This window comes from Anabrus simplex, chromosome 11 (genome assembly GCF_040414725.1).
Source record: "Anabrus simplex isolate iqAnaSimp1 chromosome 11, ASM4041472v1, whole genome shotgun sequence".
NCBI classification, from domain to species: Eukaryota; Metazoa; Arthropoda; class Insecta; order Orthoptera; family Tettigoniidae; genus Anabrus; species Anabrus simplex.
The window spans coordinates 73399074-73427055 of record NC_090275.1 but is presented as its reverse complement, the minus strand read 5'-3'; the positions used below and the strand labels follow the sequence as shown (position 1 = coordinate 73427055).

The window sequence follows — 27982 nt, the reverse complement described above, 5'->3', positions numbered from 1 at the left end:
TAAATTATTCTCTATCTCAGCCTTACCCTGTGTCATACTGGGTCCGTACTAGCTTCTCTAATTCTCACCATCTAGTGTACCCGCCCCTACCCAAAAAGGCTCCGGCAAGATATTTACAGGGTGTTAACGGGTGGAAAATATAATAAAATAGGCGCTTATCTAACATTACCTTAATGGCATACAGGGTAGGAGAAACGGGGCATACTTAACTACAATGAGAACACATTCAAATTAAAATTTAAATTAATACAACCGGTTTATTAAACCTTGATGATGATGGGGATGATGCATCTATATTCACAAATGAATTACATTAATTATTAACAATTGTTGTGGATTATTTATTGCTTTGTAGTCGTGTGTGTGATAGATCCGAGTATTGTTTATCACAAAGCGATTTGACGTGACATGAACGGAAACATTTACCATAAACACTGAGGCTATATGACATTATTGACAAATGAAATAAACATTCATGCAACAAGTCTGAGCGATCCCTATTCTAAAAGCACACAATTACTTCCCAACGAAATACCATGAAAGAAATTATACAAATGTGGAACAAACACCCAGGTTTGAACCGACCCTCACTGGAATAAAATTTGCCGTGCCAATGGCGTAGAACCATCGCTGACGCTAATTATATTCACAACATGTCACATAAAACAACATAAAGAATCACATATTATATACAATAAACACGTGAGGCACCCCATTCTTCATTTTAGCATTATGAAATACCAATGCCTGCATAGAGAACTGAACTGATGACCCCTGGGATGAAAATATGGCACTGAAATCCCTAGCTAAATTATACTCAAATGAGTAACAATAGTAATCTAACAAATACTAGTACCAATCACCGTGTCATTTGTCAGTGAATACTTCATTCTGGCGTGTTGAATATTTCCCATTATTAGCCGATTCATACAGGCCTTCTTTTCTTAGCTCAAAGCCCCTTCCTATAGAGGCGGACACACACAAAAAACACGTCTGTTTGCAAGGTCGAGCGCTTCAACCCCCTACCACGGGCGGTCAATAGCCTTGCCCTCCACAGGCATAACAAGCCATTTCTTTAAACAAACCACCTCGTCCCGAGGTACGTTCACAATAAACTGAGGTCTATTCCTCATTAAGCAAATTGCATCGGCTTCCAATAAATCACCTCGATTCAACACATATATTTTTCATGGCCCAACCATGACTTTGAATATCACACCTATCTTACAACACATCGGTTTTTATAATGCCAATATTTGTATGATTACTACCATCACTGTTATTATTATTATTATTATTATTATTATTATTATTATTATTATTATTTATTTTTTTCTTTGCGTTTAGGCCATCTGTGGACCACGGTGCTTGTGTTCTAGCTGTGTTTTTGTCGTCGTCTGCCCCTTTTAGCATACTGGATTGTGTTCTTAGTGGCCTCTTGAGCCTTCCTGTTGGCCCAGTATTCCTTCATTTTCTCGCTGAATTCTTTCCTGCGTTCCTCTGACCAATTCCCGGCTCCTTTGTGGCTAGCTGATGTAAGGGATGTTAGGAAAGGTTTAGTTTTGACCATTAAACGGTATGCATTTCTGTCAGTAATGGCGGCTTGATTAATATTAAGCTCTGCAAGATCTTTGTCCACTTGTTTGGTCCAGGGGAATCCAGTAGCTTTGCCTTTGTTAGCAACCTTGAAGATCTTATGGGATAATCTATTAGGATCCATTCTGTATAGGTGTCCATAGAAAGTCAGACGTTTTCTCCTGATGGCATCTATGAGGTTTTCTTGGTGCTGGTAGAGCTCATTGTTGGGTTTGTACCATCGCCTTCCATCTGGTAGGATCCTTGGCCCTATTATTCTTCTCTATTCTTCTCAGGAATTTCCGTTCTTGCACTTCCAGGGCTCTCAGTGGTTTTTTTTAAGTTAGGGATAGGCATTCTGCTGCGTAGAGGACTGATGGTCTGACTACTGCATTATAGTGTCTCAGTTTTACATTCTTTGATAAATGCTTTGAGGCATACAGTTTTCTGCAGGCATGGTAGGCCTTGTCTAATTTGATTCTCCTTTGTTCAAGAGCCATCGTTTCACTTAGGTCCTCCGATATCCACTCTCCGAGGTACTTCACATTTTTAGCTCTCTTGATGTGTTTTGTATCACTGACTCCCATTGTTGTAGGGGCATCTTTGATGTTGGTCATAAACTCGGTCTTTCCAATGTTGATCATGAGGCCCGCTTTAGCTGCTATAGAGTGCAGTGTTTGAAGCTACATAGTGGCCTCATGCATGTCGTTTGCTAATAAAGTAAGGTCATCAGCAAAGGCCAGGCATGCAATCCTCAGGTTTTCTGGTTTAAACCCCATTCTTAATCCGGTGTTCTCAGGTAATGACCTGGTCCATTCTCTTATGATCTTTTCCAGGACACAGTTAAATAATAGGCATGAGATACCATCTCCTTGCCTCACCCCTGTTTTGATTGTGAAGCTCTCTGATAATTGACCTCTAAACTTAACTTCGGAAGTGGTGTTGTGCAGGGTGACTTGCACCAACCTATTAATTTTTTAGTTTAGTCCCAGTTCTCTTAAGGTGGTGAAGAGTGTGATCCTATCCACGGACTCGTACGCCTTCTGGAAGTCGACAAAAGATAGCTACCCACTGTCGGCATCTTTTCTTGCTATATTGAAGGATGGTCTTCAGATTTTGTATCTGTTCAGCACAAGACCTTACAGTTCTGAACCCTGCTTGATATTCTCCTAATTCTTTATCCAGTTGTCTTGTTATGTGCTGTTCCAGAATCTTGGAAAAGACTTTATACGATACTGAAAGGAGTGATATTCCTCTATAGTTGCTGGGATTTGTTTTGCTTCCCTTCTTGTGGATTGGATGGATAACAGCTGATGTCCAATCATCTGGGAGCCTTTCCTTAGCCCATATGTCCAGGATTACTTTGTGTATGTGCCTGAATGTTGGCTCACCAGCTTGTTTCATCTTTACACTGTCTTCCTATGTGATTTACCTGGTAATTAGATCATACCGAATCATCACATGGAAACTTCCTCGTAATTACGATGTAATTAAATAACCCAGTGGCAATTAATTCATAATTAAACCCTGATCAATTTATGATTAACACATAATTAAATTCTACTTAAATCGTCACACGGTAATACAATATTGAATTAAATATTCACACGGTAATTAGCTCAATCAAATATTCACATTGTAATTAACTTCTAATTGCACTATAATTAACCCAATTAAATATTCACATGGTAATTAGCTCAGTTAAATATTCACACTGTAATTAACCCAATTAAATTGTAATTAAATTATGATAAACCTGATCAAATAATCCAGGTTAAATTGTAACACTCTTTAGCTAAATATTTCAAAGGAGGCCTGGGGTATCAATTCCTTATACATTTCTCGTGACTCTGGGACCTCACGTATAATACTTATATTACTTACCAGTCATGCATTTACTAATACTGAATCAACTACAACTTACCTTGAATTTACTAAAATACTAGTCTCCTGACTCATTAACTGACCACAAATCTCCCAAAATACTGCATGCAAACCTGTTAGACTATTGTTTCCCTTATTTACAATTAAATCACTCAGACCTGTTATTAATTAAATTAAATAAGAAATAAAAGCTACGTGCCCCATTTTGGCACTTCTACATTTAAATAAAGTTATTCCTAACATGATAGCGTCAGCTTATGATAAATAATTCCCGTCCCCTCTAATCAGGCCATATAAATATGAAAAATACTCATCTCCATCACTTGACGACACCTTGGTCAGCTCGGGAAATCCATTTCAGGTTTTACTGCTGACCCATTGGCACCAAGGCGATCACTGGCAGTTCCATTCCTCCTTCAAGCTGGAAGTCCATAGTTCCTGGTCAGTGAAGCCACTGGCAGTAATCCTGAGCACACAACACATCACTATTTATTTCAAAATCTGTTTAATTGCGTTCAGCGTGAACGTCCGGCCGCGATTTCGGATATTACTTCGTAATCCGCAGTTCAGTATCGAATTGCATGTACCTCTCAGCCACTCTACTTTTGTTACTACCCGACACAGTCGTGCCGTAGTAATAATAATAATATTACGATTCGCACTGAATGTTCGCGTCACGTCACTGTTTTTTTGAAAAGTTTAATCACTGGCGTCATGTACATCAAATCTATGCAATATTTACATGAATTACACTATTTCACTTGAAATTTAAGTTTTAAGTCACTTAAAGGATCAATGGGAGCTTAGTTAGACATAGCTCTGCCCTTAGTAAGCTGAGAGTTCCGAATGACCCGCTTCGCCCTTGGCAGTGCTTTTTACAAGGAGGCAATTTCTCCTACTCCAAATCTGCATATAGCCTATCCACGGCCCACTAGAGGTCAAATAGTACGACTATCACGTGACCAGTATTCACCTGATGTGATTGAGACATGTCCGTACGATTATTCTTCGTAGGATCTCCTGTAATTAATTAAAGTTTGTCCTGCTTCCCCTTCCATGCTAGGGTGAACTCCTGTGTCAAGGAGGTGTCTTGAGAATAACCAGATGGCCCCTGGTATTTTTCCACGCAGAAACAACACAGTATTCTTTCCCCATCTGAAAATTATCGAGCAAGAGGACATTAGACACTCTAAATAAATGTCCCAATTATAGTTATCTCTTTTAAATCAGAAGACGACTTCAGAATTCGGATTTCATTAATTTTTACATCGTGGATAATTAAGTTGGCTAGTCTGAATTAAAGATATTTTGTTTCGGAAAAGTTTACTTCCCCTCATTCTCTTAGTCGTGAGGAAGGGATGTCTTCTCTCGAGTTACGTCATGGTAAACCACCGATTGCAGACCCACCCGGGTCTAGATGGGCTTGACTTCTGCTGCAGGCCCCCGCTACACAAAGGAAGGTATTGCACAATAGATCACAAATAATGAAATCCTGTAGAATAAATTTAAAAGACTCATTTTACGTGTCTTAATGATATGGATATTAATTAGTTTCAGTTTTATTCCCTCAAAGATTATTGCGTCTGTAATTCCAAAGACCAGTATTAACCAAAGGTGCTCAGATCATGCCCCTGTCGGGTGCACTAGGTGCATCTCCAGTTTCCTTTCGTTTTCAGCCTTTCTCTCACAGGTCTTCCATTATCTTGTTTCTCCATCTCAACTTTGGCCTTCCTTGTTTTCTTCCACCATTTACCACCACATTTTGGACACTCTTCCCTGTGTATTCCTCCTCTCATCATTGCACATGACCATACCATCGCATTTGCCTTTCCTGAATTTTTTCTCCTAGCATCTCACTTTAACTGTATCTTTAATGCGTTAATTTCTTATTTTATCGTCTCTGGCGACTCCACACATACAGCATAACATCTGCATTTCTGCCACTTCCAACTGCTTTTCTTGGGCCTTTGTTATGGGCGATGCTTCTGCATTGCACATCATAGCTGGACACACTACTGTTTGTGCAACTCCCTTTCAGTCTGCAGTTCAGAGTACTCTGCTTATCGTTCTCCAGTTGGACCAGCCACATTGTATTCTGTGTTATATTTCATCCTCCTGCTCAATAGCCCTTTGTAAGCATGACACCAGGTACTTGCATTTAGGTACTGCTGGCAACTGCACTTCGTGGAGCACAACCCAAAGGCCCTCTTTCTTAGCAGTACTCGTTTATTCTGCCTTTACCCTACTAATTCTCATGCCTCTCACTTCTAAGGATTTTCTCCATTTCTCCAGCTCCCCTTCTAATTTATCTTTACTTTGAACACACAACACAACATTATCACCGAACAGCATGCATCAAGGTACTGGATTCAATTTGCACATTTACGTCCATAATCCTATTAATTAAACTACAGTAGAAGTTCGCTATAGCGAGTACGGTATATAACAAGAACTCCGTTATAGTGAGAACATTTTTCTGTCCCTTCAAAATTCCTATATTAAACTGTGTATCGTCCTTCGGTTACAGCGAGAACCCTATCACTGGCGCATCCGTTATTACGAGCGATTAGGCGCGCGCGATTTTTTCCGTTACCAATATTTATGCACCCCAGCGATGATATTGCATGTGATCGATTACCTTCGGCATCGTTTCCTCGCTATGTGCACTAGCGATTTCTCTCATCGAGATTCGAAGGCGATGCCGGAGTCGATTAGTAATATCCGTCGACAGTTGTTCCGTAAAGAAAATTCGAAATGAAAGAGAACATATTTTCATAATAAATGCGTAAATAACGTGTCCAATAACGGTTATCTCGTTTAAATTAAGGCTGACTAAACAACCGCTTAATTTTGAGGCTAAATACTGCAATTAAGTAAGAATGGGATACACCTTGAGATATGGAAGAGTGCTTAATTGATTTCAGAGGTTAGTTTATATTTTGTCGCGTCTGGTTAAATTACGGAAAGGCTATTATGAAAATTTATAGTGGGAAAGGTATAATTTCTCTACTGGCGCTTGAAGTGTGTTTTCATCATACGCATTGTACGGTTAAGTTAGGATACGTGACGCTGTTTGAATAAGAAAACTGAAACGTTTGCAACAAAATGCTATCGATCATCTTCGGTACGGTATAGTTTTCTCACTACCGGGCGAGTTGGCCGTGCGCGTAGAGGCGCGCGGCTGTGAGCTTGCATCCGGGCGATAGTAGGTTCGAATCCCACTATCGGCAGCCCTGAAAATGGTTTTCCGTGGTTTCCCATTTTCACACCAGGCAAATGCTGGGGCTGTACCTTAATTAAGGCCACGGCCGCTTCCTTCCAACTCCTAGGCCTTTCCTATCCCATCGTCGCCATAAGACCTATCTGTGTCGGTGCGACGTAAAGCCCATAGCAAAAAAAAAAAAAAAGTTTTCTCACTTTGTGCATTTGCGAGCTCTCTCGTTGACATTCAAAGGCAATGTTGGAGTTTATTAGTAATACCCATTGACTGCTGTTCTCTAAAGAAAATTCGAAATGAAAGAGGAAAACACGTTTTCGTAATAAATGCGTAAATAACGTGGTCGATAGCAGTTGTTAACTCGTTAAAAATAAAGACTGAAATAAACGATGTCGTAATTTTAATGTTATATATGGAAATTAAGTAAGAATGTGTTACACCTCAAGATATGGCAGAGTACATCACCGATTTCAGAGGATATTTCATACCTTCTCGTGTCTAGTTACGGCTATTTACACGTAATTTCTCTACATTCGTTTCAAATATGTTTTCATGGTAGGCTACATATAAGGTTAGGTGACGCTGTTTGAAGAAGAAAGCTGAGGTGTTTGCCACAGAAATCTCTAGAGTGATACCGTATTTCTCCGAATCCAAGACTTTTTTTTTTTTCTCAGAATCTCATGCGAAAACTCAAGGGGTGTTGCATTCACGGCCTAACAGTAAGTTAATGGATACCATTGGCAACTACCGCGGTAACCACGCTGCTGCTTTTCACACGCGCACAGAACTCGTTGACAATAAACGACCGCCTCTTTACTACCCATCGCTAGCTGCGACAACCAGTTGTACAGAGCCTGTGTGTTTCTCAAATCTGCAGAATGGCATCAAAGCATGCGACCCTTCGAATTCTTAGAAAAGCCATGGCTACTCAGTGGCAGAGTCATAACATGTCTATTGTACTTGACACTTAGTAAAATTAACTTTACAAAAGAAAAGGTCATCTCCATTCGAGATGACAACTTTTAGTTACAAGTAAGTCATATGAGTTTTCTTTTCGTACATCATTTTTAACTTGTTTTTGTTTTTCATCCACTCATATATTCCTTTTTTTCTCATTACAGATGTTATACACGTTTTATTCATAGTATTGACGGTCTCACTACACTCCTCAGCATAGTGTTTTCATTTTAACAGTCGTCGAGATCTATTATACGAGAGGACTTTGTACCTCAATGTGTTTTTAACTCGCTAATCATGATCACTGTCTCTTCATATCATTACGATTTTTAATTTGTTTGTATATTATTGTGCCCCGTGGTAGCACGGTCAGCAAATTATTTTCCCAGCGGCTCAGTTTCTTCTCAGGGTATCTATCAGTCAAGTAAAATCTGAGATTTTACATTAAGTTGCATTTTACGTGAGTTCAGAAGAATACCGGTCCACCGAAGACTTATCACCGAAGAATTAATTCACCTAAGAAAGTACCGACTGCCGAAAACCTCGAAAAATTCTTACCATGCATCAATTCAATCAATAAATTACTCAACAACTAACTTATAAACTAAGTGTAAGAGAAAGAATTTATAACACATTCGTTCTAGAAAAATAATATAATAATATTTATTTAAATAAAATATCGACCTATGAAAAAGTAGTGTGAATTTGGGTAGTATTTTTATGTTATTATACCTGAATAATAGTTCAGAGTCAGCGCTGGCTCAAATAAAATAAAAGTAATTGCAACGTTAAGCTATTTACACATATTCATACTCATATTCATGTTCATATTCATGTTGAGATTCATATCCCTGTTCATGTTAACATTCACATTCCGAAATGAGATCAGAATGAATCTTACTATTCACAATTGATCACTGAGCAATCACAATCCTCCATTGAAATACTTCATTAGGTTGACGAAAATACTGTCATGTTAATTATATTACTTATTCTCATCACATTCAAATCAATTACGTCTTAATAAAACGTTTAGTTTACCAGAATGAAGCACAGAAATAACTAAATAGATTAAAGTCAGAATGTAAATATAAATTTGAGCATATCTTTGGATATATGTCTCTGAAAATAAACCCTAGCTTAACTTTTAACTCATAAATCTGATCTCATAACTCTGCATACATAAATTTGAACTCATATTGTTTGGTCCTTCTTCTTAAATACGCTTCAGTAACAGCTTAGAGGCTAAGGCAATACTTCCCTAGTGCCTGTGACATCTGGCTCCTAGCCTACCATTTACCTATTCATTATATTTTTCAAGAAACGTCAATTCAAATAATCTCTGTGTCAAAAGAAACAAATTATCTAACTATGTATGCAGTTTCTGATCCACACACACACATCTATTCCAGGCTCAATGTGCTTTCCTTTTCTCATATTACATAATATTTCTCATCCTTGCAAGCTACTGAGTTCATATGGTCAGTCAGAATGAAAATAATACGCATTCATGTTTGGAAATGTGTGACCGCATCAAAGAATATCATGAATACATTTGGCCATGAACATAGTTAAATAATACATCAACGTACTCTCGTATTTAACATGCAGCATCCACAACTGTCATATGATTCTGTCACGAATCTCAATTCTATTATAGTACATATCAATCTTACCTCAATTAGGTCATCCACACGATGTGCTCTCTTTCACATACTCTTTTCATTTGACACGAAATCTCACCTCATATAAATGTAACATAGCGTTTCCTCAGCAAATAGCATTCTTATCCACACCGAAGCACATAAATAAACATCCACGTTTCAATATTCATAAATACATTCCGTCGAATAACCATATTACAACTTCATTTCAATACACAACTCTCACTTCATTTGCATAATCTCTACCACAAACATATCGCCGATTACTCTTATAATGCTATGCTAAGTATCTCAGAATTGCTTTTCTATTAAATGCATTTCAATAACCATGTATATTCAAATCCAAAACAGAGTTCAATGCCCTCATGTTACAGAGCAAAGAGTACGTTACTCAAATACATTCATATCTGACGTGTGTGCCAAATATGATGTAAACATTGTGCAAATTAATACGAGATCTATCGAAGTTCCACAATATCTGTTAACTCATTGCTATCAGCTCTTAATACAAACACTTCATTCATTTACTCATGCCACATTCTACTTATTCTGACCAAGTGCGGTAGCGGGTATATAATGTAATAAAAATCTATTCTACACTGCCATATTATATTATAGCCTTAAATATCTCACACTTCACTTGTATAATTCACTTGCATTCTTAATTAAACGGTCAATATTACCAACTAATCAGCACATGCCAAACTTAGAGTGCGCATGCAGATCAAGAAAACTACGCAACTAAAAAATTGTAAAGACTTAGCTCGTTTGACGTTATATCTGGTCCAGTTGTCGCTCCAGTGCTCGGATGTGGTTAGACCCGCGGTTGGAATCCGGGTCTGGTTATCCTCCGTCCTCCCGTTCAGAACCGCCTTCTGGTGGGTTGAGATCCTCCCTCATCATGGTCTGGACATCAGGTTGGACATCACCTTCCTCGTCATGTGCTGGTCGTTTGGTTGGGATGTACCTTTCCCCATTTCAGTCCATCTTGCATTTTTAGCAGGCACACATCATTTCAGTTCTGTAGGCAGCAAAGATATTCATTTTGGAGAAGGAATCTGTCATTATATTTTCCATTTTTACGATGATATCTCTTCAGTTGATATTCTTTTCCTTGTTCTTTGGGATGTAAATTTTTCTTTGGTCGGCATTAAGTTCTCCGTATATAAGAATTTATATATCAGCTTTTTCTGTAGAACTTGAAATTTACTCTCCTCCTTCTTGAATTGAGCTAGGATAGTTTTCTTCCCATTTGAAGTTATTTCTCCTCTGTTACAGTTGGTCCTTCTTTACCAAATGTAAGACGATTGTTCACGGGATCCTGCTAGATCTAGATCACCGTATTTTACTTAATTTTTTATTTCTCGGCTCTTCTTATATCGTCCGCTGGTGAATTATTCCGTCAGTTTTTGAACGACAATCCTTATTCTTAGATATTTTCTTAATTCTTATATATTCTTCCGATATGAAGCTCGTTTGGCAGATGCGTCTTCCCTCTTGCAATGCAAATTTTTAAGGTGCTATATTTAAAAAAAAAAAAAATCACCTTGACTCTCTACTGTCCCGTAGTGCCTTCCAAATTGGTTCATTCCGAGACGTGTGGCCTTCTATGACGTTGCACTATCTAGAAATTCATAGTATCTCATAGATCGCATGGGCCATGCCTTCCTACGCCGCCATTTTGCAAATGGTCTGCGAGATGCGAACGGGCACATTATGTAATCACTGTTTTACTACTGAAGATGGGCTTGAGATTAAGCTGAAACATGTATAGACTTTGCTTCTTCTAACAGATGACTTGACTTGTATTGATAGGAGGATTTTATAAATATTTTCTTTTGTAAAGTGATAACCGTCAATACGGAATGAGATTCATAACTTGCAATAGTAAAATTAAGGTTTATAGACAGCAGGAATTGTAAAGATACATGGAAAAGGTATTGCCGGCAAATTTTCAACGGGTTCTAGTCGATATTATGATGCCAATCATAAGTTAATGTTTATTAAATACACGTTAATGTAGAATAATTGTGCAGCCGCAAGAAAATACGGTATAGGCCTAACTAAAGCCAATATTTGACGTTAGCGTGAAGACAGAGAGCTAAAAAAATGCGTACTGTACAAAAAATGCATTCAGTGGTCCGCAACAAGGACGCTTTAAAGAAGTCGAAGATGAAATTGTGAGGTATGTGCATGAAAAACCCAAGGGCGGAATGGCCATACCGTGGCGCAGTAAACTCATTCGTTGACTTTCAACGTTCACGATTAGGCCAATACATCACTAGCCGCTGAATGTGGCCGAACCCGGCAAGCGAGACGTGCGTGTAGCGGCAGCCGGTTATATCTGACGCTGCGTAAAAGAAACAGTTTTATAAATAGCAAGAATAATTTCCTGATGGATCGTTGTATTGTAGAGACGCATGGAATAGGTATTGCCGGAAAATTTTCAACGAGTTCTCTTCGGTATTATGATGCCAATGTTGAGTTAATGGTCCTTAAACCCGCAGAAATAAATAATTGTGTAGCCGCCAAAAATAAAGAAATACGGCGTGACGAAAGTCAATGTTCGGCGTCTAAAAATAGTCTAAAAATGCGTAGGCCTACTGTAAGACAAGGCATTCATATGATTTTACAAACTTCTTTTGAGCCTGATTTAAAATTTTTAAAAGAAAATGTGGGGTTCATCCTGGATTCGGAGATATACGGTACTATATATTTTTCAGAATGAAATTAAACATACATTTTCACGTACTATCGGATTACGAAAAATAACAAACAAGTAAGCCGTAGTGTGGATATCATCTACGGAAACGCAAGTTTTGAACAAACTGATTGCCGTTTCATACCGATTTTAAAGTGCATGAAGGGTTTTCCGACTTTTATACAAAAATCGGATATAACGACAATCCGTTATAGCGAGTAAATTTTTCGCTGTTATGAATTCTCGCTATAACAGACTTCTACAGTATGTGCTGATGTCTGATCCGTGCTGTAAACCAATTCTTACTGGGAAACTCTGTCCTTTCTGTACTGCTCCTCACTTGTCACCACTCCTTCATACATAACCTTCAACAATCTTACATATTTTTCAGTTGATCGTTTCTGTTGAAGGAATGTCCATATCTCCCGTCAGGGGACCTAGTTATATGCCTTCTCAAGATCTATGAACACCATGTGAACGTCCTGCTGTACCTCACTGTAATCTTTCCACAAGCTGTCTCAGTGCAAAGATTTCATCAGTTTTTCTACATCTTGGCATAAACTCAGATTGTTCATCACTAATTACTGTCTCTAAACAAAGTCTTCTTTTAGGTGACCCTTTCCCATACTTTCAGTGTATGTGACATCAACTTAATCCCTCGATAATTACCATAGTATTGCACATTTCCTTTTCCTTTGTAGATTAAAACAAGAATGCTACTCTTCCACTCCTCCGATATTTTTTCTTGTTTGCATATCTTTCTCATTAAATCCCACAAGAGGTCAATCTCCTTCTCCCAAGATCTTCCACTTACTTGTGCCAGGCTCCTCGCTTTCATCTATCCTATCCGACCTCCCTTGGTCAACCCTTGTTCTTTTCCGACCCTGACGCTATTAGGTTTGCGAGGGCTAGGGAGTCTTTCATTTTCACGCCCTTCGTGGTCCCTGTCTTTCTTTGGCCGATACCTTCATTTTTCGAAGTGTCGGACCCCTTCCATTTTTTTCTCTCTGATTAGCGTTATATAGAGGATGGTTGCCTAGTTGTACTTCCTCTTAAAACAATAATCTCCACCACCACTCCCAAGATCTTCTTCCACACATCCACTAGTATCTGGTTGACTCCTTCCTCAGATTTCTCCCTCGGCTTTTCCTCATTTAGTAGTCTCGACGTACTCTTTCCATCTTTGTAGTATTCTTCCATTATCTTGTATCGCTATTCTTGCCTCATCCTTTGTTTTTATCTTTTTCACTGATGTGATATCTTTGGATGCCTTATTTTGTGCCTTAGCTGTTTGAATCAGCTGGTTGACTCCTTGATTTCTATCTAACTCTGTAGATGCTGTATCTACCAATTTTGCTTTCACCTTGGTCAGAGCTCTTTCTGCCTGTTTCTTTGCTAATATACATGCTTCTTTTTCTACCAAACAGACTGTTCTGTCTCATTCTTTTCTAGGTATCCTTCTTAATACATTGGAGATGGCCATATCTGAATGTGCTACCCTACAGAAATTGCTGGATATTTAGTGGTTTTTGACATTTTTTCAGTGCTAGGGAAAGCAAAGATCGTAATAACTTTTGGAGTATTTAAAAAGACCAAACCTTCCTCTACATGAAAATGAGTTTTAGTTATCATAATAATGCAGTAATTTGTAAATATAAATTTATGAAGATAATAAGTTCTACAAATGAAAAATATTCTGATGCAGCTATGGTTGCCAATTAGGTAAATATTTTGAAATTTGACAGATATTGAGGATCCATCTACTAAAACATACTAATACAGATTCTAAACTAAGTGGTCAGTTGGCAAGGATATCCTTGTTTATAACCAGTAATTTCTTTCCTGCCATTTGTTTCTTGACAACAGAGTTGCATTGAGTTGCTGCATTTTTTTAGGGAGCGGTATAAAACTACCGGTATAGTACAGAACCCACTTCACACCAATTTGAAATTAGCTTGTTATCGAAGTTTGCTTGCCTGAAGTGTCAGAATCGTCATGTTCACTTGGTGTGAAATTGTTATCCTCGCCCTCAGTTTCAGAATTTGTGCGGGACAAAATTTCAACATCCCGGTGTCTGTCAAGAACTAGCATTTAGGATGGATGTAAAACTCTTTTTATTCAGTGTAATTTAGATACAAAGGTAATTGGGACAACATACCAAAGGAAATGCAATTACTTTGTAATGAGCCTCTGGAGACCATGGGTCCCTTAAATACCAATAAATTCAGGAGGCATCCCCGAACAATCCCTGAAATTTCATCAGTAGGGTTCGGATTCACCCTGTATAGTTTGTCATTCATGATTTCTGCTGATAAAATACGTTATCTGTTCATAAAATTATCATACATCGAAAATAACTCTTGAGGAGGCTGACTTGCTGCCTAGTTACCTTTGTCTCCTTTGAAGTACTCCCTCCTCTATTAATACAATGCTCCCAGTGCCATTTCCATTTATGAAAGCAGTCCTGGTGGGCAACTTGAGGGATCTTGTGCAGTTCCGTCTGCGATTCCAATTTGATCTCTTCAGTTGAATGAAATCGTTCCTGGAAAGGTAAATTTCAGTTGGGAATAGAAAAAGTCTGCCAGGGCTACGTCATGTGAATAGGGTTGATGGGAAAGCACAGTTGTCTTTGTATTCATCAAAAATTCACAGATCAACAGAAGCGTGTTGGCTGGTGCATTGTCATGGTGGAGGCTTCAGGAATTATTTCTCTACAAGTCTGTCTCTTTGTCCTAACATTTTCTCCAAGACTTTGAGGTAATACCAATTTCTTGTTCTTCGAGGTACACTATCATATGCTTTTCCATACATCATAGGATATAAACTTCATGGTTTTGATCCATATTGAATTGCGATCACAATAATAAATAAACTTATGTCATAGTGGTTCACCTTTTCAATACTGTATTATGCAATGTTTACATTACATTTTCAATCTAGGAACTAGTTTCGGCCTTGGCTGGCCATCATCAGCCTTCATGCAAAACTCTACAAACATATCTAATAACTAAAACAAATGTACAAACACACACAAATGACGTTAATAAGTGTTTAAAATATCTGGGATGAACTGTGTGCACAACACGTAAAATATGACAAAATTAAAATCAGGCTCTAAAATTCTTAGATGAGTTGCATCCTGTTAAAATATTCCATTAGTGCTTGTTACTAAAATATGAAATTGCTGAAAAGTTTCTCTGTTGGAAATTGTCAATGGTTGAATCAAGGACAGCATACGAAGATGTGATTAAATAACTGGCATGTTCTTAAATTGCAGCTGGTAGAGATTCGTAATCTAAGAACGTGCCAGTTATTTCACACCAGGCAAATTCTATGGCTGTACCTTAATTAGGCCACGGCCGCTTCCTTCCCACTCCTGGGCCTTCCCTATCCCATCGTCACCATAAGACCATCTGTGTCGGTGCGATGTAAAGAAAAAAAGTGTAGAAGAAGAAAGTTTGTAATAATGTTATAAATAAATAATAATTTTGTCATTAGGAATTTTCCTGTAAAACTAACACTATAGTCCTTGGCATGCAAGTGTAGTCAATAAGGGAACAATCTAACTCTTTCTCCCCTATTAATACTGAAGCTAGTTATTTTCTGTAACTGTTGGGTTTGATTCAGTGTCGTTGACTGTACAGTTTAGGGACTCTACTTGCCAATATGACGTCTTACAGTAACTGTTCATCTCGCATATTGGCACTATGTAGTAATAATTTATTTTCGTGACTTGTGAGATTATACATACTGCCACTGCCATGTTTTGAAAATCACTAGTTACGCTTGCAAGTATAAGTAAAAAATATTTTCTTTTTTTTTTTCTGTAGGATTACAAATCTATTTGGATAATACCATATAAGTAGAATTGTGAAATGTTCAAATAATGCATTTAATAACGTTGTTGGTGTGAAATGAAGAATGCAGCATTTTATTAATACGGTTTTATTTCTTCCAATTCTTCATTGAGTGTTTATTGCAGAGAGAAGAAAACATTCATGCAAAAGGAAGGAAAGACATAAGTAAGTTCTGGAACTTTTCAAAATCACGCAAATAAAGATTAATTAAATAAACCGCATTTTTCAAGATGTTTCCCTCTTTTCAAGAATACGGTTGTAGTAATAGTAAAAAAAAATAAAGGCAGAAATGTATAACATTGAACTGAGTGAGGGTGGGAGAGTGTGTTTCTGTCCTTAATTCCTCACTGAGCTTGAAAACTGACTTTATTATGAATATCTTGATTTATTTCATAACTTTTATGATTTTCTTGGATAAAGGAACCTTCATTATTGATGCTTACATTGAAGTTTGTTATGGTTATGTCTGGTGACTTTTAATATGTAACTAGTCATGTTGGCAGCAGTGATGAGCCATTAAATAAAAAAAAAGAGAATAGTCGGCAATATGTGCATTTTTGTAACTAGTCTTGCGTGCCGAAGACCATAAAATAGAAACATCAAGTTGTATGTTTAAGACCCTCTCTGAAACCCCCTCTTGGTGATGTTTTTAAATGATATATAGATAAGATCCTACTCACCCTTATTCTAAACTTAAATACCTAGTCTCATGAAAATCCCCCACCTGTTTTTCTGTGATGCTGTGACAAACGGAGTGAAATAAACTGAACCCTGCCAGATATCCAGTACTCAGCCGACGGGTGCTCTGAAATGTGTGATTTAACACGTACAAGCATAATTTTCTGGAGACCTGTTTATCCTGCTGGCATAAAAATTAAGTATCAGGTTAATATTACAAACGTACAGACAGAATGCATATTTTACGTATATATACAGACTGTAACAAGGTATGGCCAAACTTTAAGGACATATTCCTCACATGCAGAGTATAAAATGTTATATGGACATGGGTCTGAAAATGCTTTATTTTCATGTTAACACGTTCCCTGCGGTAGTGAATTTTGATGACTTAATTTTATGTCGTATCAGCCCACTGGTGACCCGATGCTGCCTTTAGTTGTCGGTTCGGGTCACTGTTGACCTGATGAATTTGGCTTAGGTTAGTCACTGCTATGAAATCAAAGAAACAATGATTGGTGCATAGGTTGTGTGCATTATTGTTGAGGAGACATTCCGATGTATTTACCTCCGCGACAGTTTTTCTATTCAAGAAGTGCGTGACCCAGAAATGACCCCGGAATTAAATGTTAGTTTCTTATTCATTGATCTGTTTTTATGGGAATATGATAGGCGTATGGTAATTATTTTCATATTATGCTTAGTAACAAAATAATATCAGAAAACACGAGGTTGGACGTAAGGTCATCATCAGATACTGGAGAGAAATCTCCATCACTGTCATCACTTTGTTTCAAATCATGAGCAATTCGTCCGGGATCCAGTGCTGTCCTAAACCTCTTTCTTTTCCGTGCCATCGGTGAGTCCGATGTGAAGGCTCCATGCCTGAAAAAAAGGACGTAAACTTGCTTGTAAATGTTATCTGTGGAAGATAATAAACATATCAATGACTACCCCAATAAATAAAATTCTGAAAACTTACATCCGCTTACCTGAGAGCAATGTAGAAAGCAATAAGTTACACGAGATGTCAGAAGGGTAGTACTCCTCGTATTAAACAGCAATCTGCCATCTGAAGGCAGCAACATTGTAGGCTCATTCACCGTAACTATGCAAGCAATTTCCATGTAAAAATATAAGACAACAATCTGAACAATGGGCAACTCAAAGTGATATGGAGTAAGGTAAGTGTGTATTCTGCCCGAAGGCAGGTCCAACCCTCCGCAAAGACATGCCTGAGCCGGAGTTTATGTACGGTAAGCTGGCCAGTTCCTTTCTGCTCCTCCATTCCCTTACGCCCCACCAACAGCGCGTGTCAACCCATTCACTTCTTGACCACGCCCAATGTTGCTTAACTTCGGAGATCTCACGGGATCCGGTGTGTCAACGTGGCTACGGCCGTTGGCATATGAATGGAAGATGCAAAAATATTCCTTCAGGTCACTGGTGGGCCGATAGCAGTATGCCTCAATCCTTTACTTTAAAAGGAACACTATGTTGCCATTAGTTATCGGAAATTTGTAACTAGGACGTATAGTTCCGTTTCTATGAGTTTCAACTTGACAGTTACCTGGAATTTAAAGATAAAAATTTCATTGTTGCGTATTGAAAAGTATCACAGTTAAAATAAAATAATAAATAAAGAGGTTCAACCTATTCAATACAAAAGAATAAGAAATGCAGTGATTACATTCTTATTTAATAATAAGCAGAAGTGGTACCGGTTTCAACCCTAGTCCAGGTCATCATCATCCGATTAAAACATGAAAAACATTGCATAGGAAAAAGAAAATAAAAGATAAAGTTCAGTATGGCACTATGGTACACGCTGTTCAGAAAATTACGCACTGTTTCTTTTAAGTGACTTACATTTTACTTCTTCTGAATTTTACAGTGTCTACCTCCGTCATTTTTAGATCGCCTCTTCTACTGATCCGGAGTGAACTTGATCTTTTATTTTCTTTTTCCTATGCATTGTTTTTCATGTTTTAATCGGCTGATGATGACCTGGACTAGGGTCGAAACCGGTACCACTTCTACTTGTTATTAAATAAGAATGTAATCACTGCATTTCTTATTCTTTTGCATTGAATAGTTTGAACCTCTTTATTTATTATTTCAATTTTAACTGAGTTACCTGGGAGTCAGACATTGGTGTCAAATTGTTAAGAGTTCAAACAGCTGATTCACAACACGAACGGAAATGTATGTACTCGGGTATAAGTCCAGAATCGATTATTCTTTGTAGCAACATGTATAACTCGCATAAAATTTGAACCACGGAACCCAGCGATTAGAGGCTGGTGCACTGCCCCCTGAGCCATGGAGGCTCTGAGATGTATCCATACCAAATTTCAGCCCTATTGGTCCAGTTGTTTAGGTGTGATAGGATGAAAAAGAAACAAAACATCTCATTTTTTGCTATTTTGTGATTTTTTGCAGATAAAATATGTTCATTATTTTGAAATAAGAGAGTCGTGTGTCAATTCCCTCTCAGAATGTTAGTGCAATATTTCATGAAATTCCACTTGGTGGTTTAGACGTGATATTTCAGGAGGTGGACAGCCATACAGACAGCTTTTCATTTTTATTTGTGACGCTCTCTAGGACACCGTACCTTAAGTTGGAAAATCACATTTTTCTTTTCTTTTATGTTTTGATGGAAGATATGTTTGCGATCATTCTTGTGAAAACCAGAAGTCTCTAGCTTAAGGTGACACTCCTGTGATAAACAGATTATTTTACCTAATGCATGGATTTTCACAAAACTTTGTGGGAATGTCATCTACTGTACATAAAAGTAGAGATATCATGAACATTTCTTTCATATACAATTGATAGTTTTTCAAAAAAAAGTTTTAAAATTTTTAATTTCATTTTTTCATGAAATTTAATTATGTTAATGGAAATTTGTAATTAAAAAGCAGTATGTATCAATTTTTCTGTACATAATTTATATAAGAAGATATATCGTACTAAAGTTTGTGTGATTTTTATGTTCTGCAATCAAAAATTACACATGCAGATTTTGTAATATAGCTGTGATACATATACCATACAAATTTTGTTACATTTGGCAGAATATTATGAGAGAAAAATGGGATTTAAATGTAAAATTACATTTGGCGGGGGTAACTCTGGAAGCCTGACTCTTTTTCTCCTTCTACAAAGAACAGAAAATGATTCACCTGCATTTTGTTTTTCATGATGCAACTTTTCCTTTGTCGAAGTTATGGGAATTGTAATTTCTGTCATGTCGTGATTGTTGGTTATAGGTGCAGGACTTACATGGCTTGAAGTTGATGCGGCACTTTCCTGATGAGAACAATCTGATTCCAATAACATTTCATGACCTTTTGTCCCGGGTTTCTTCAATGGAAACTCGTGATCGGTAATAGATGATTCCCATCTCTTTCCTATCAAAAGTTCAGCAATTCATTGCTTAGCTAAGTCTGATGTATGTTTTTGCATGTTGTTTATTCTCATGGATACAAGCAATCAATTACTATGGCACACTATCTTTCAGTAATAATAGTATCTTAATACGCAACTACAAGAGGTTACTTGCGCACGTACTTCACAAAAGTTAACCGACTGGCTACCACCACAGAACTCACAAAAAAGATTAAACATGCAAGAATAACAAAACTTAGTTGTCGGCACTATTGTAGTACAATCAGGAATACACGCATACAATATTGCTCAACGACAGTCAAGTACTGAAATATTAGTCCGTAACAGGCTTTATAAATTCAGTCAGAAATATGGTAGATCTTACAGCTGGATTCTGTATAAATATATCAGGAGATGGGGGGCGGGGGTGCTGTTGGCCCATCCCATAGATGTGTAGTTGCAAAGAACAGGCACGTTTGATTGAATGGAAACATGACAACGACATCATTACCTAACAAAGCAGTTCAGTAGATGCCACACCAATTTCCGCTGTGTGAAGACTGACAGACAAAGCATTTTTTAAGTGATAAATTGTTTGAATTCAGCAGAATAACGTTGTGACAAGGTAGAAGAAACTCACTCCTTTCAATTTCAGTTATTAAAAAAATTTTTGCCAAAATGACCAAAATATTGATTTTTAACTCCGGAGTGTCATCTTAAAAACTAATCACTTTATGAAACTTTGAAGTCCCATTGTGACTTAAGGTATGGTTTTGTTACACTCGATTTCAAGGTTATTTTTAAGACTCTTGCCATATGGTCACGTGACTGTCACTCCTTTCATCACGTAGTACAAGGATCAGGCTAACAGATGACATTAAAATCGAAAAATCGATATTTCTCGCCCTTTCCACCTTTTTTCCTTGTAGCATAAAATTTTGTCATGCAGCTTAACGTATGGTTTCCTGGAGAGTGTCGCACATATAAATACGATGACACTGTGATCTCTTGTTCAAGCTACTGAAGAGAGCAAGGGTTGTTCCTGTACAGTTTCTGTTTTGTCCCTTGTAGCATAAAATTTTGTCATGCAGCTTAACATATGGTTTCCTGGAGAGCGTCGCACATATAGATAGGATGACACTTGTGATCTCTTGTTCAAGCTACTGAAGAGAGCAAGGGTTGTTCCTGTACAATTTCTGTTTTGAGGGTGCACCAAAGGTGATCATCACAAGCAAATTGCCTTCATTTAAATATATTACTCTAGTGTATTATATTACAGCTCTCCTCAGCATGGCTGCTTACTGCGTTGGTTACTTGGGACCTACTCCATCCCTTGAATTTCCCACCACAATTGGTTTGCATGTCTCGGTACATTTGACTACAATCGTTGTGGTATCAGAAGCTTCTCTTTTGCCTCAGCCATGTCCAGAATAAAATGCTATCAGTGGACATTTTGAAATCTTGTTCTGCTTCTTCCTCACAGTATCCCAATTCAGGGGTTGGCTGCAACAGCGAGTCTCCTCCATTCTTGTTTGCCTCTCGTGTCCATGTCCCAAAGTTATTTCTCCTCTGGGTTATCCATGATCTGGTATCACCACTTATCTTCTGTCTCCCTCTTTATCTCTTTTCTGTCACAGGTTTATCCCATGTCCTTTTCATGGCATCTCTGTCCTCCTTCCTTACAACATACAGTATCCATACCATATCAATCCATTTTCCTTTATCTTTCCTGTGATAATTGTCATAGTAGCTGTTCACCAAATACCTTCTTTCTCTCAGCGATACATTCCCCATTGTCCTTCTCTCCACCTCCTCCAGCTTGCTTTTATGCTCTCTAACATACTTTCCAAATCATCCTTCCTTATCTATCACTGATCAAGAAAATATTCACAACTATCTACTTGCTTTTTAGCATGTTTGTTCTTTTTCGTTTTCTAAAATTTTAATGTTGAAAACATTTCTTAGTAGACAAACTAGAGATCCCCATACTATGAAAAGCATAAAATTAAGCAATTTCCTCAATTATTCTGGAAGTTGAAGGGCTAAAAGGCGTGGAAAAGTTTCAAAGGTTTCTTGGATAGCTCTGTCAGACTAAAAATACAAATTTCGAAAATCGCTTCCGGCGTAAATGCAGTTCCGGAAAAGCAGCCTAAAATCACATGTTTCTGTACCTGTTTTCTTTTTGATTCAAATCCTAGCCAAATTAGCTTATTTACTTAATCCTCTCTGTAACATGTTCCTTGGTTCAATACCTTCAGGAGTTTTTTTTTTTTAAATCTCCACACCGAATGTAGTTAAAGAGCTCAAGTGGTGCTTAAGTGAAACAATGCATTGACTCACATTAGCACTTCTAGAGGTAGAAAAAGGCAAATTGCTAATCTAATCGACTGTATAACGAGATTAAGAAAAGTATGGTAATATTTAGGAATAAATAAAGAATATATTTTCATACTTTATTATATTTTATCTACCTAAAATTTGTAGGTCATATCCCTAGGATGGTTTTAACAATGAGTTGCTTGCCTGAAGGGCTGGAACTGTGGATTTTTGTATCCTTTCCCTTATCTGTTGGCTAACATTCATCTTTTCTGTCTACACTTTCACTCCCATCTTTCCAGCATTTTGGAATGCAGGTATTCTACTCCAATTTCAATTAACACTGCAATTATACAGAATGTGAGAAAGCATTCATACCAGTGATGTTTAGGGATAAGAACCGCGTAATATATACCTCCTAAAACATTTATGAAGGTGAAAGACAGTCCTTGTTCAATGCCAAATGATGTCGCTTGCTAACGAATCGTCTCCATTTCAGGGATCAACAGGGAGACCAATTTTCGAGCAGCACCTGCAGTAAGCACTCGGGTACATCAGATCCCTCATCTGAGGCTTGTTCTAGAAAATCAGCGGATTCAACAAAGGCAGTAAAGAAGTCCAGATGGGAATGTGATATCTGCTTCAGAACTTTTTCAAGACCTGGTAATCTTAAAAGGCACCTTGATGTTCACTCTGATGAGAGACCTATTAAATGTGAATATTGTTCCAAGGTCTTTACCCAAAAAGGTAGTTTGAAAAGACATCTTTTAACACATGGACAAAAGAAAGAGTATGTATGTTCAATTTGCTCTAAGGAATTCTGGGACACAAATAGACTGAAGCAGCATTTTATGATGCACACACAATATAAGAAACTGGAATGTAGCTATTGCGGAAAAGGATTTACATATCCTTGGAATCTGAGAAGTCATGAACAACTTCATGTAGAAGGAAAGAAATTTCAATGCCCATTGTGTTTAAAGTACTTTTCTACGCAAGGTACTTTGAAGGGACATCTTCTAGTTCATTCTGGTGATCGGAATTTCCAGTGTGCATTTTGTGCTAAGACTTTTGTTCGGAACTACCATTTGAAAATGCATGAAATTTGCCATACCGGGAACAAAGAATTTGAATGTTCCGTGTGTTCAAAGCGCTTTAGTCAAAGATGCCATTTGACGGCCCATTTGACATCGCATGATCCAAAGCCTGGTGTAAGAATAATGAAATTTGAGTGTAAAGAGTGCCCTAAGCGTTTTAGTAATAAGGGAGCTTTTAGAGTACATTTATTATCTCATACTGGCGAGCGTCAAGTTTCATGTCCTGTTTGCAATAAAATATTCCCCGTTAAAAAACGTCTCACTGAGCATTTGTTGATTCACAGTGGTGAGCGGAAATTTGGGTGTTCTATTTGTCCCAAACGATTCCTCACACGGTCTAAAATGAATACGCACATGAGGACTCATGACAAGCTGACCGTTGATTAAAGGAAGAAGGGAGTATCTTGCTATTGAGTGCATATTTACGATTCAGAATCTGAAGTTGATTCTGACTTGAGCTGTGGCGGAGCACAGGATGCAGGTCTTGTTATCCTCTAAGCATCATTGACGAGGTCTGCTGTATGGATCAGTGAACGCCACTTTCTTCTATTGGGTGCACGTGTTCAGGTCACCACTGATGACAGTGTTCAACCACCGCAACTTTGATCATTCACAGGGTCTTCATCCATCAACATTCAAGTAGTGTGCAGTTTTGCTGACTGTGTCAGCTGCTGCCCTTATGACATGTTCATACCAATAAAATCAGCACTTGTGCATCTTTCCATGAATTGGTACCTCCCCAATCTGCTGTCTGATTGATTACAGACATGACTCTGTATGGAAATTACCATTGTCTGCATTGTCTTTGTAGTATGGAGAGAATGTTCAGCTCTTTTCGAGGAGACCCAGCACTGGATGCTGTACAGTGCAACCGGTCTTACCATAGTCCAATAAATCTTCATATCATAGTCGTATTAAATTAATACTTATCTTCAAGTCGAACTTAAATCTGGACTCTATTCCAGAAACATTGCAAATAAGTTGTACTTAATAACGATATACTTTATAAAGTCTAACTTGATGAAAACTGAATTTATTGCAATTCATAGCCATTTAAGTGTTGCCTGCTTATTTGATGAAATAAGTTGAACTTCATCAAGTCAAGGGGACCCTTGTCTTATTTCACATCTTAACCTATAAAATAGATGACGATTTTGTGGAATTAGGAGGATAAATTCCGGTCTAGAAAGCCATGAATAATGGCAGAGATGATTTGTTGTTCTGACCACATGACATCTCATAATCTGCAGGCCTTCGGGCTGAGCTGCAGTCACTTGGCAGGCCAAGGCCCTTCATGGCTGTTGTGCGATGGGGGTAGGGGGCGGAGGAGGATAAATTAATGAAAGGCAAATCTTCACAGCGATACTTACAAATTATTATGGACCTTTTGAATTCAACAGTGAAGTGGAATTCAAAAGGAGGTTTCGTTTTCATAAAAACACAATGTTGGAGTTCATCCTACCGAAAGTGGAACCTGTTCTTGTAAAATAAAACCAACAAGGCTTGCCTCTTCCTTCACTATTGCAGTTTCTATGTAATGGAAATATTGCAGTTAAATATCGTATAATGAGATGCTGTTCGGTAAGGTCATGGTTTTTTAATACGGAAGTATATGCATACATTTCTCATTCATGTACTTCAGGTCAGTAATAACACTGAATGTGAAATAAAAGCCTCTTCTTGCTCGTTGAAAGACATACTGTATATTTTTCAAAATTAAGGAAATTTGGGTAAATATAGCCTAACTTTTTTAAAATCTTCATATTATGTGTAGTTGTTGAGGACATCTGATCACTTTTACAACCTACAGTATTGAGTATGCAGACTAAGATGTCAAGAATTCTTGCATTACACATAGGCCACCACTTAAAGATGCCATTCACACAGCAGGAGAAAGCAGCCAACCATTTACTTTTTGAGGAAATGACCCGAGGTCATAATCCCATCAACTCTTCTGTTCCTGGAGTGGAGGGAGTTATTGACTGCTCCTATACCCATTTTTTGCCACACAAAGTTTATGGACCACGCAATAGTATTGTGAAATGGAAAAGGCTATTTTTCTTTGACGCACAGTTATCTTCTAAGTTACATGTTCTTTGATTACCTTTAAAGTACTGTCTGACAAGTATTCATTCTCTCTTTCATTTAGGCATTTCTGAATCCAAAGGCAAATTTTTGGATATTGTATCAAGCTGGACTGGAGGTGAACACGATAGTACATTCAACTCTCGATTAACCGGGATAATGTAGAGTTCAAGCTTCCCAGATAAGTAAAATTGCGGTTAACCCGCAAAAAGTTAAAAATAAAACAGGCGTACTGAAAGTATAGTTAAAATGATAATAAATTATACTACTGGAGTCTCTTGAGCTCGCTGCTGTGAAACCACTCCAACATGCATTGGTGAAGCTCCTCAAACATTGGTTTCTTCATAGTTTTTCAGTTTGCCATACCACTGTTTGCGTCGGATAAACAAGCAAATGATAGAAATTTGTCTTTGTTGTGTAAAATATCCTGCACTGTAGAATCACCAACATTATATTGGATTCTCACCTGCTTAACAGTAGAACCTCGTTCTATATTTTGTACAGTATTCAACTTCTGTTGAATCGTCAAAACAACACGCTTCCGTTTGGTTGTCATTGTTTGCGAACTGAACTGCACTTATTTAGCGTATGATGAATACAATATTATATACAATATATACAACTACCATCTCAAGTTCATAACTAAAGTTCCATGTCAAAATTTAATAGCCAGAGAAGAGCTTCGTTTGAGACACAGTTTAAGTCCTCTATAGAGCCTCTGTAACCACGCAAAGGACACTCAAACGCAATGTGATCCACTGTCTGCTCTCCTTGTCCGCAGTCACATTGCGGTGATGTCTTCCATCCCCATTTGAAGAGAGTGGCTCCACATCTACCTTGGCCGGTCCTAATTTGATTTAGCATCCTCCACTGCTGTCTGGGAAGAGAAAAACCATCTGGGCATTTGCATGGGTTCTCAATGATGTGATGATGTGGTAATGAGGATTGCTGTTGCCACTGTTCTTTCCAGGTGTCCGATGCATTAAAGGTGGTGTCCTGTAAATTCATTGCAGGGTGTCTGGATTTCAGTAATTTAGCTGGGGAAGGTGCTATATCAGAATCAATAGGGAGGAGAGGATTGTTTTCAATTTTCTTCCACAAGTTAAGCAGTGACTGTGATCTTCTTAGGGATGGAGGTGGTATGTGGCTTAGGGTGGGAAGCCAGTGTGTGTTAGTTGGTCGGATGCATCCTGTAATGGTACACATTGCTTGGTTCAGCTGGGTGTCTACTAATCCAGTGTGAGCACTGTTAAGCCAGGTAGAGCAGCAATATTCAGCGACGGAATAAGAGAGTGCAAGAGCAGTGGATCTCAGGACTTGAGCATTAGCACCCCAGGATGTACCTGCCAGCTTTTGGAGGATGTTATATCTGGTCTTGATCTTGGCTGACACATTATGGTGGTGATTCTTGTAGGTCAAGGACCTGTCCAGGGTGACTCCCAGGTATTTTGGGTTACTACAATACTGTAGATTCTCTCCTCTGAATGGTATGGTTGGTTTGTACCGAGCACTTCTATTCCGCAAGTGGAAGGTAGACACAACAGTTTTCTTGGGGTTTGGTCTAAGGTTGTTCTGATAAAAGTAACTGTCTAGAATCTTTAAGTCTGATGTAAGCGTCGACTCAGACTCATCGAAGCATTGGTGTTGTGCAACCAATGCGATGTCATCTGCGTAGATGAATTTTCTGGATTTGGTTACAGGAAGGTCATGTGTGTACAGGTTGAATGGAAGAGGGGCCAATACAGAGCCCTGAGGGAGTCCGCCATTTATCTTATGTACTTTACTTCTGGAGTCTTCGGAAAAAATCTGGAAGTACCTATTACTCAAATTCGTAACATTGGCCCTTCAATGAAAATATGCCAGCTTAACATCGAGGGCATAAGCAGAGCAAAGTGTGAACTGCACTGAACGAAAACAAGACAGTGGCTGAGAGTGGGGCAGTGTGGAGTAGAGCAAGTGCTCGCAACCGGTGACACACCAGCTACAAATAACTTCAAGGTCGCGCCACCCCTGCTACTATTACGACTCGGGGATATTATACCGACCCTTTGTAATTCTATATTACTGTAACTGCTAACACTCGTGCATTTGCAGTGTTTTTGATATTGCGGTTAAGCCGCAACAGGGTTGATCCGATTCCGGTAAATCGAGAGTTGAGTGTAGAATATTTCGGAACTCGCTGCTCTATGCCTGTTATGTTCAAGGAAAATTCACATGTCTGGTAAGGGACTCGGGATATGCCTACCGAACAATTCTACTTACTCCTGTGTTAAATCCTGACTCTCCAGCTAAACACAGGTAGTGTTTTAAGTCAATTACTTTTTACGGAGTTTGGACATGTATCCTATTCTAATTTATACGTAACTGTTAAAATGCTTTGAAATTCATAAATATAATAGGGTTCACAAAAGGACAGAAAATGTGATGGAGAGACTATAGGGGTATGGAAGATGATGATCTAGATTACCATGAGCTGGCATAGTGGATCCCTAAGTACTTGAAACGGTTCTTTGCCTGAAGCTGGTTTCCATTCATGTGAACAGTTTCTTTCCCAGTTC

General features: G+C 38.2%; 1 protein-coding gene across 1 annotated transcript in view; it reads left to right on the top strand.

The window, feature by feature from the left end:
• LOC136883570 (zinc finger protein OZF) overlaps positions 1 to 23726 on the top strand; it is a 49897-nt gene extending 26171 nt beyond the window's left edge. The window contains exon 5 of the mRNA XM_067155961.2: positions 22742 to 23726. Within this exon, the coding sequence (XP_067012062.2) occupies positions 22742 to 23726 (985 nt within the window). The remainder of the gene's footprint in view (positions 1 to 22741) is intronic.
• The last annotated feature ends 4256 nt before the right edge of the window (positions 23727 to 27982 follow it).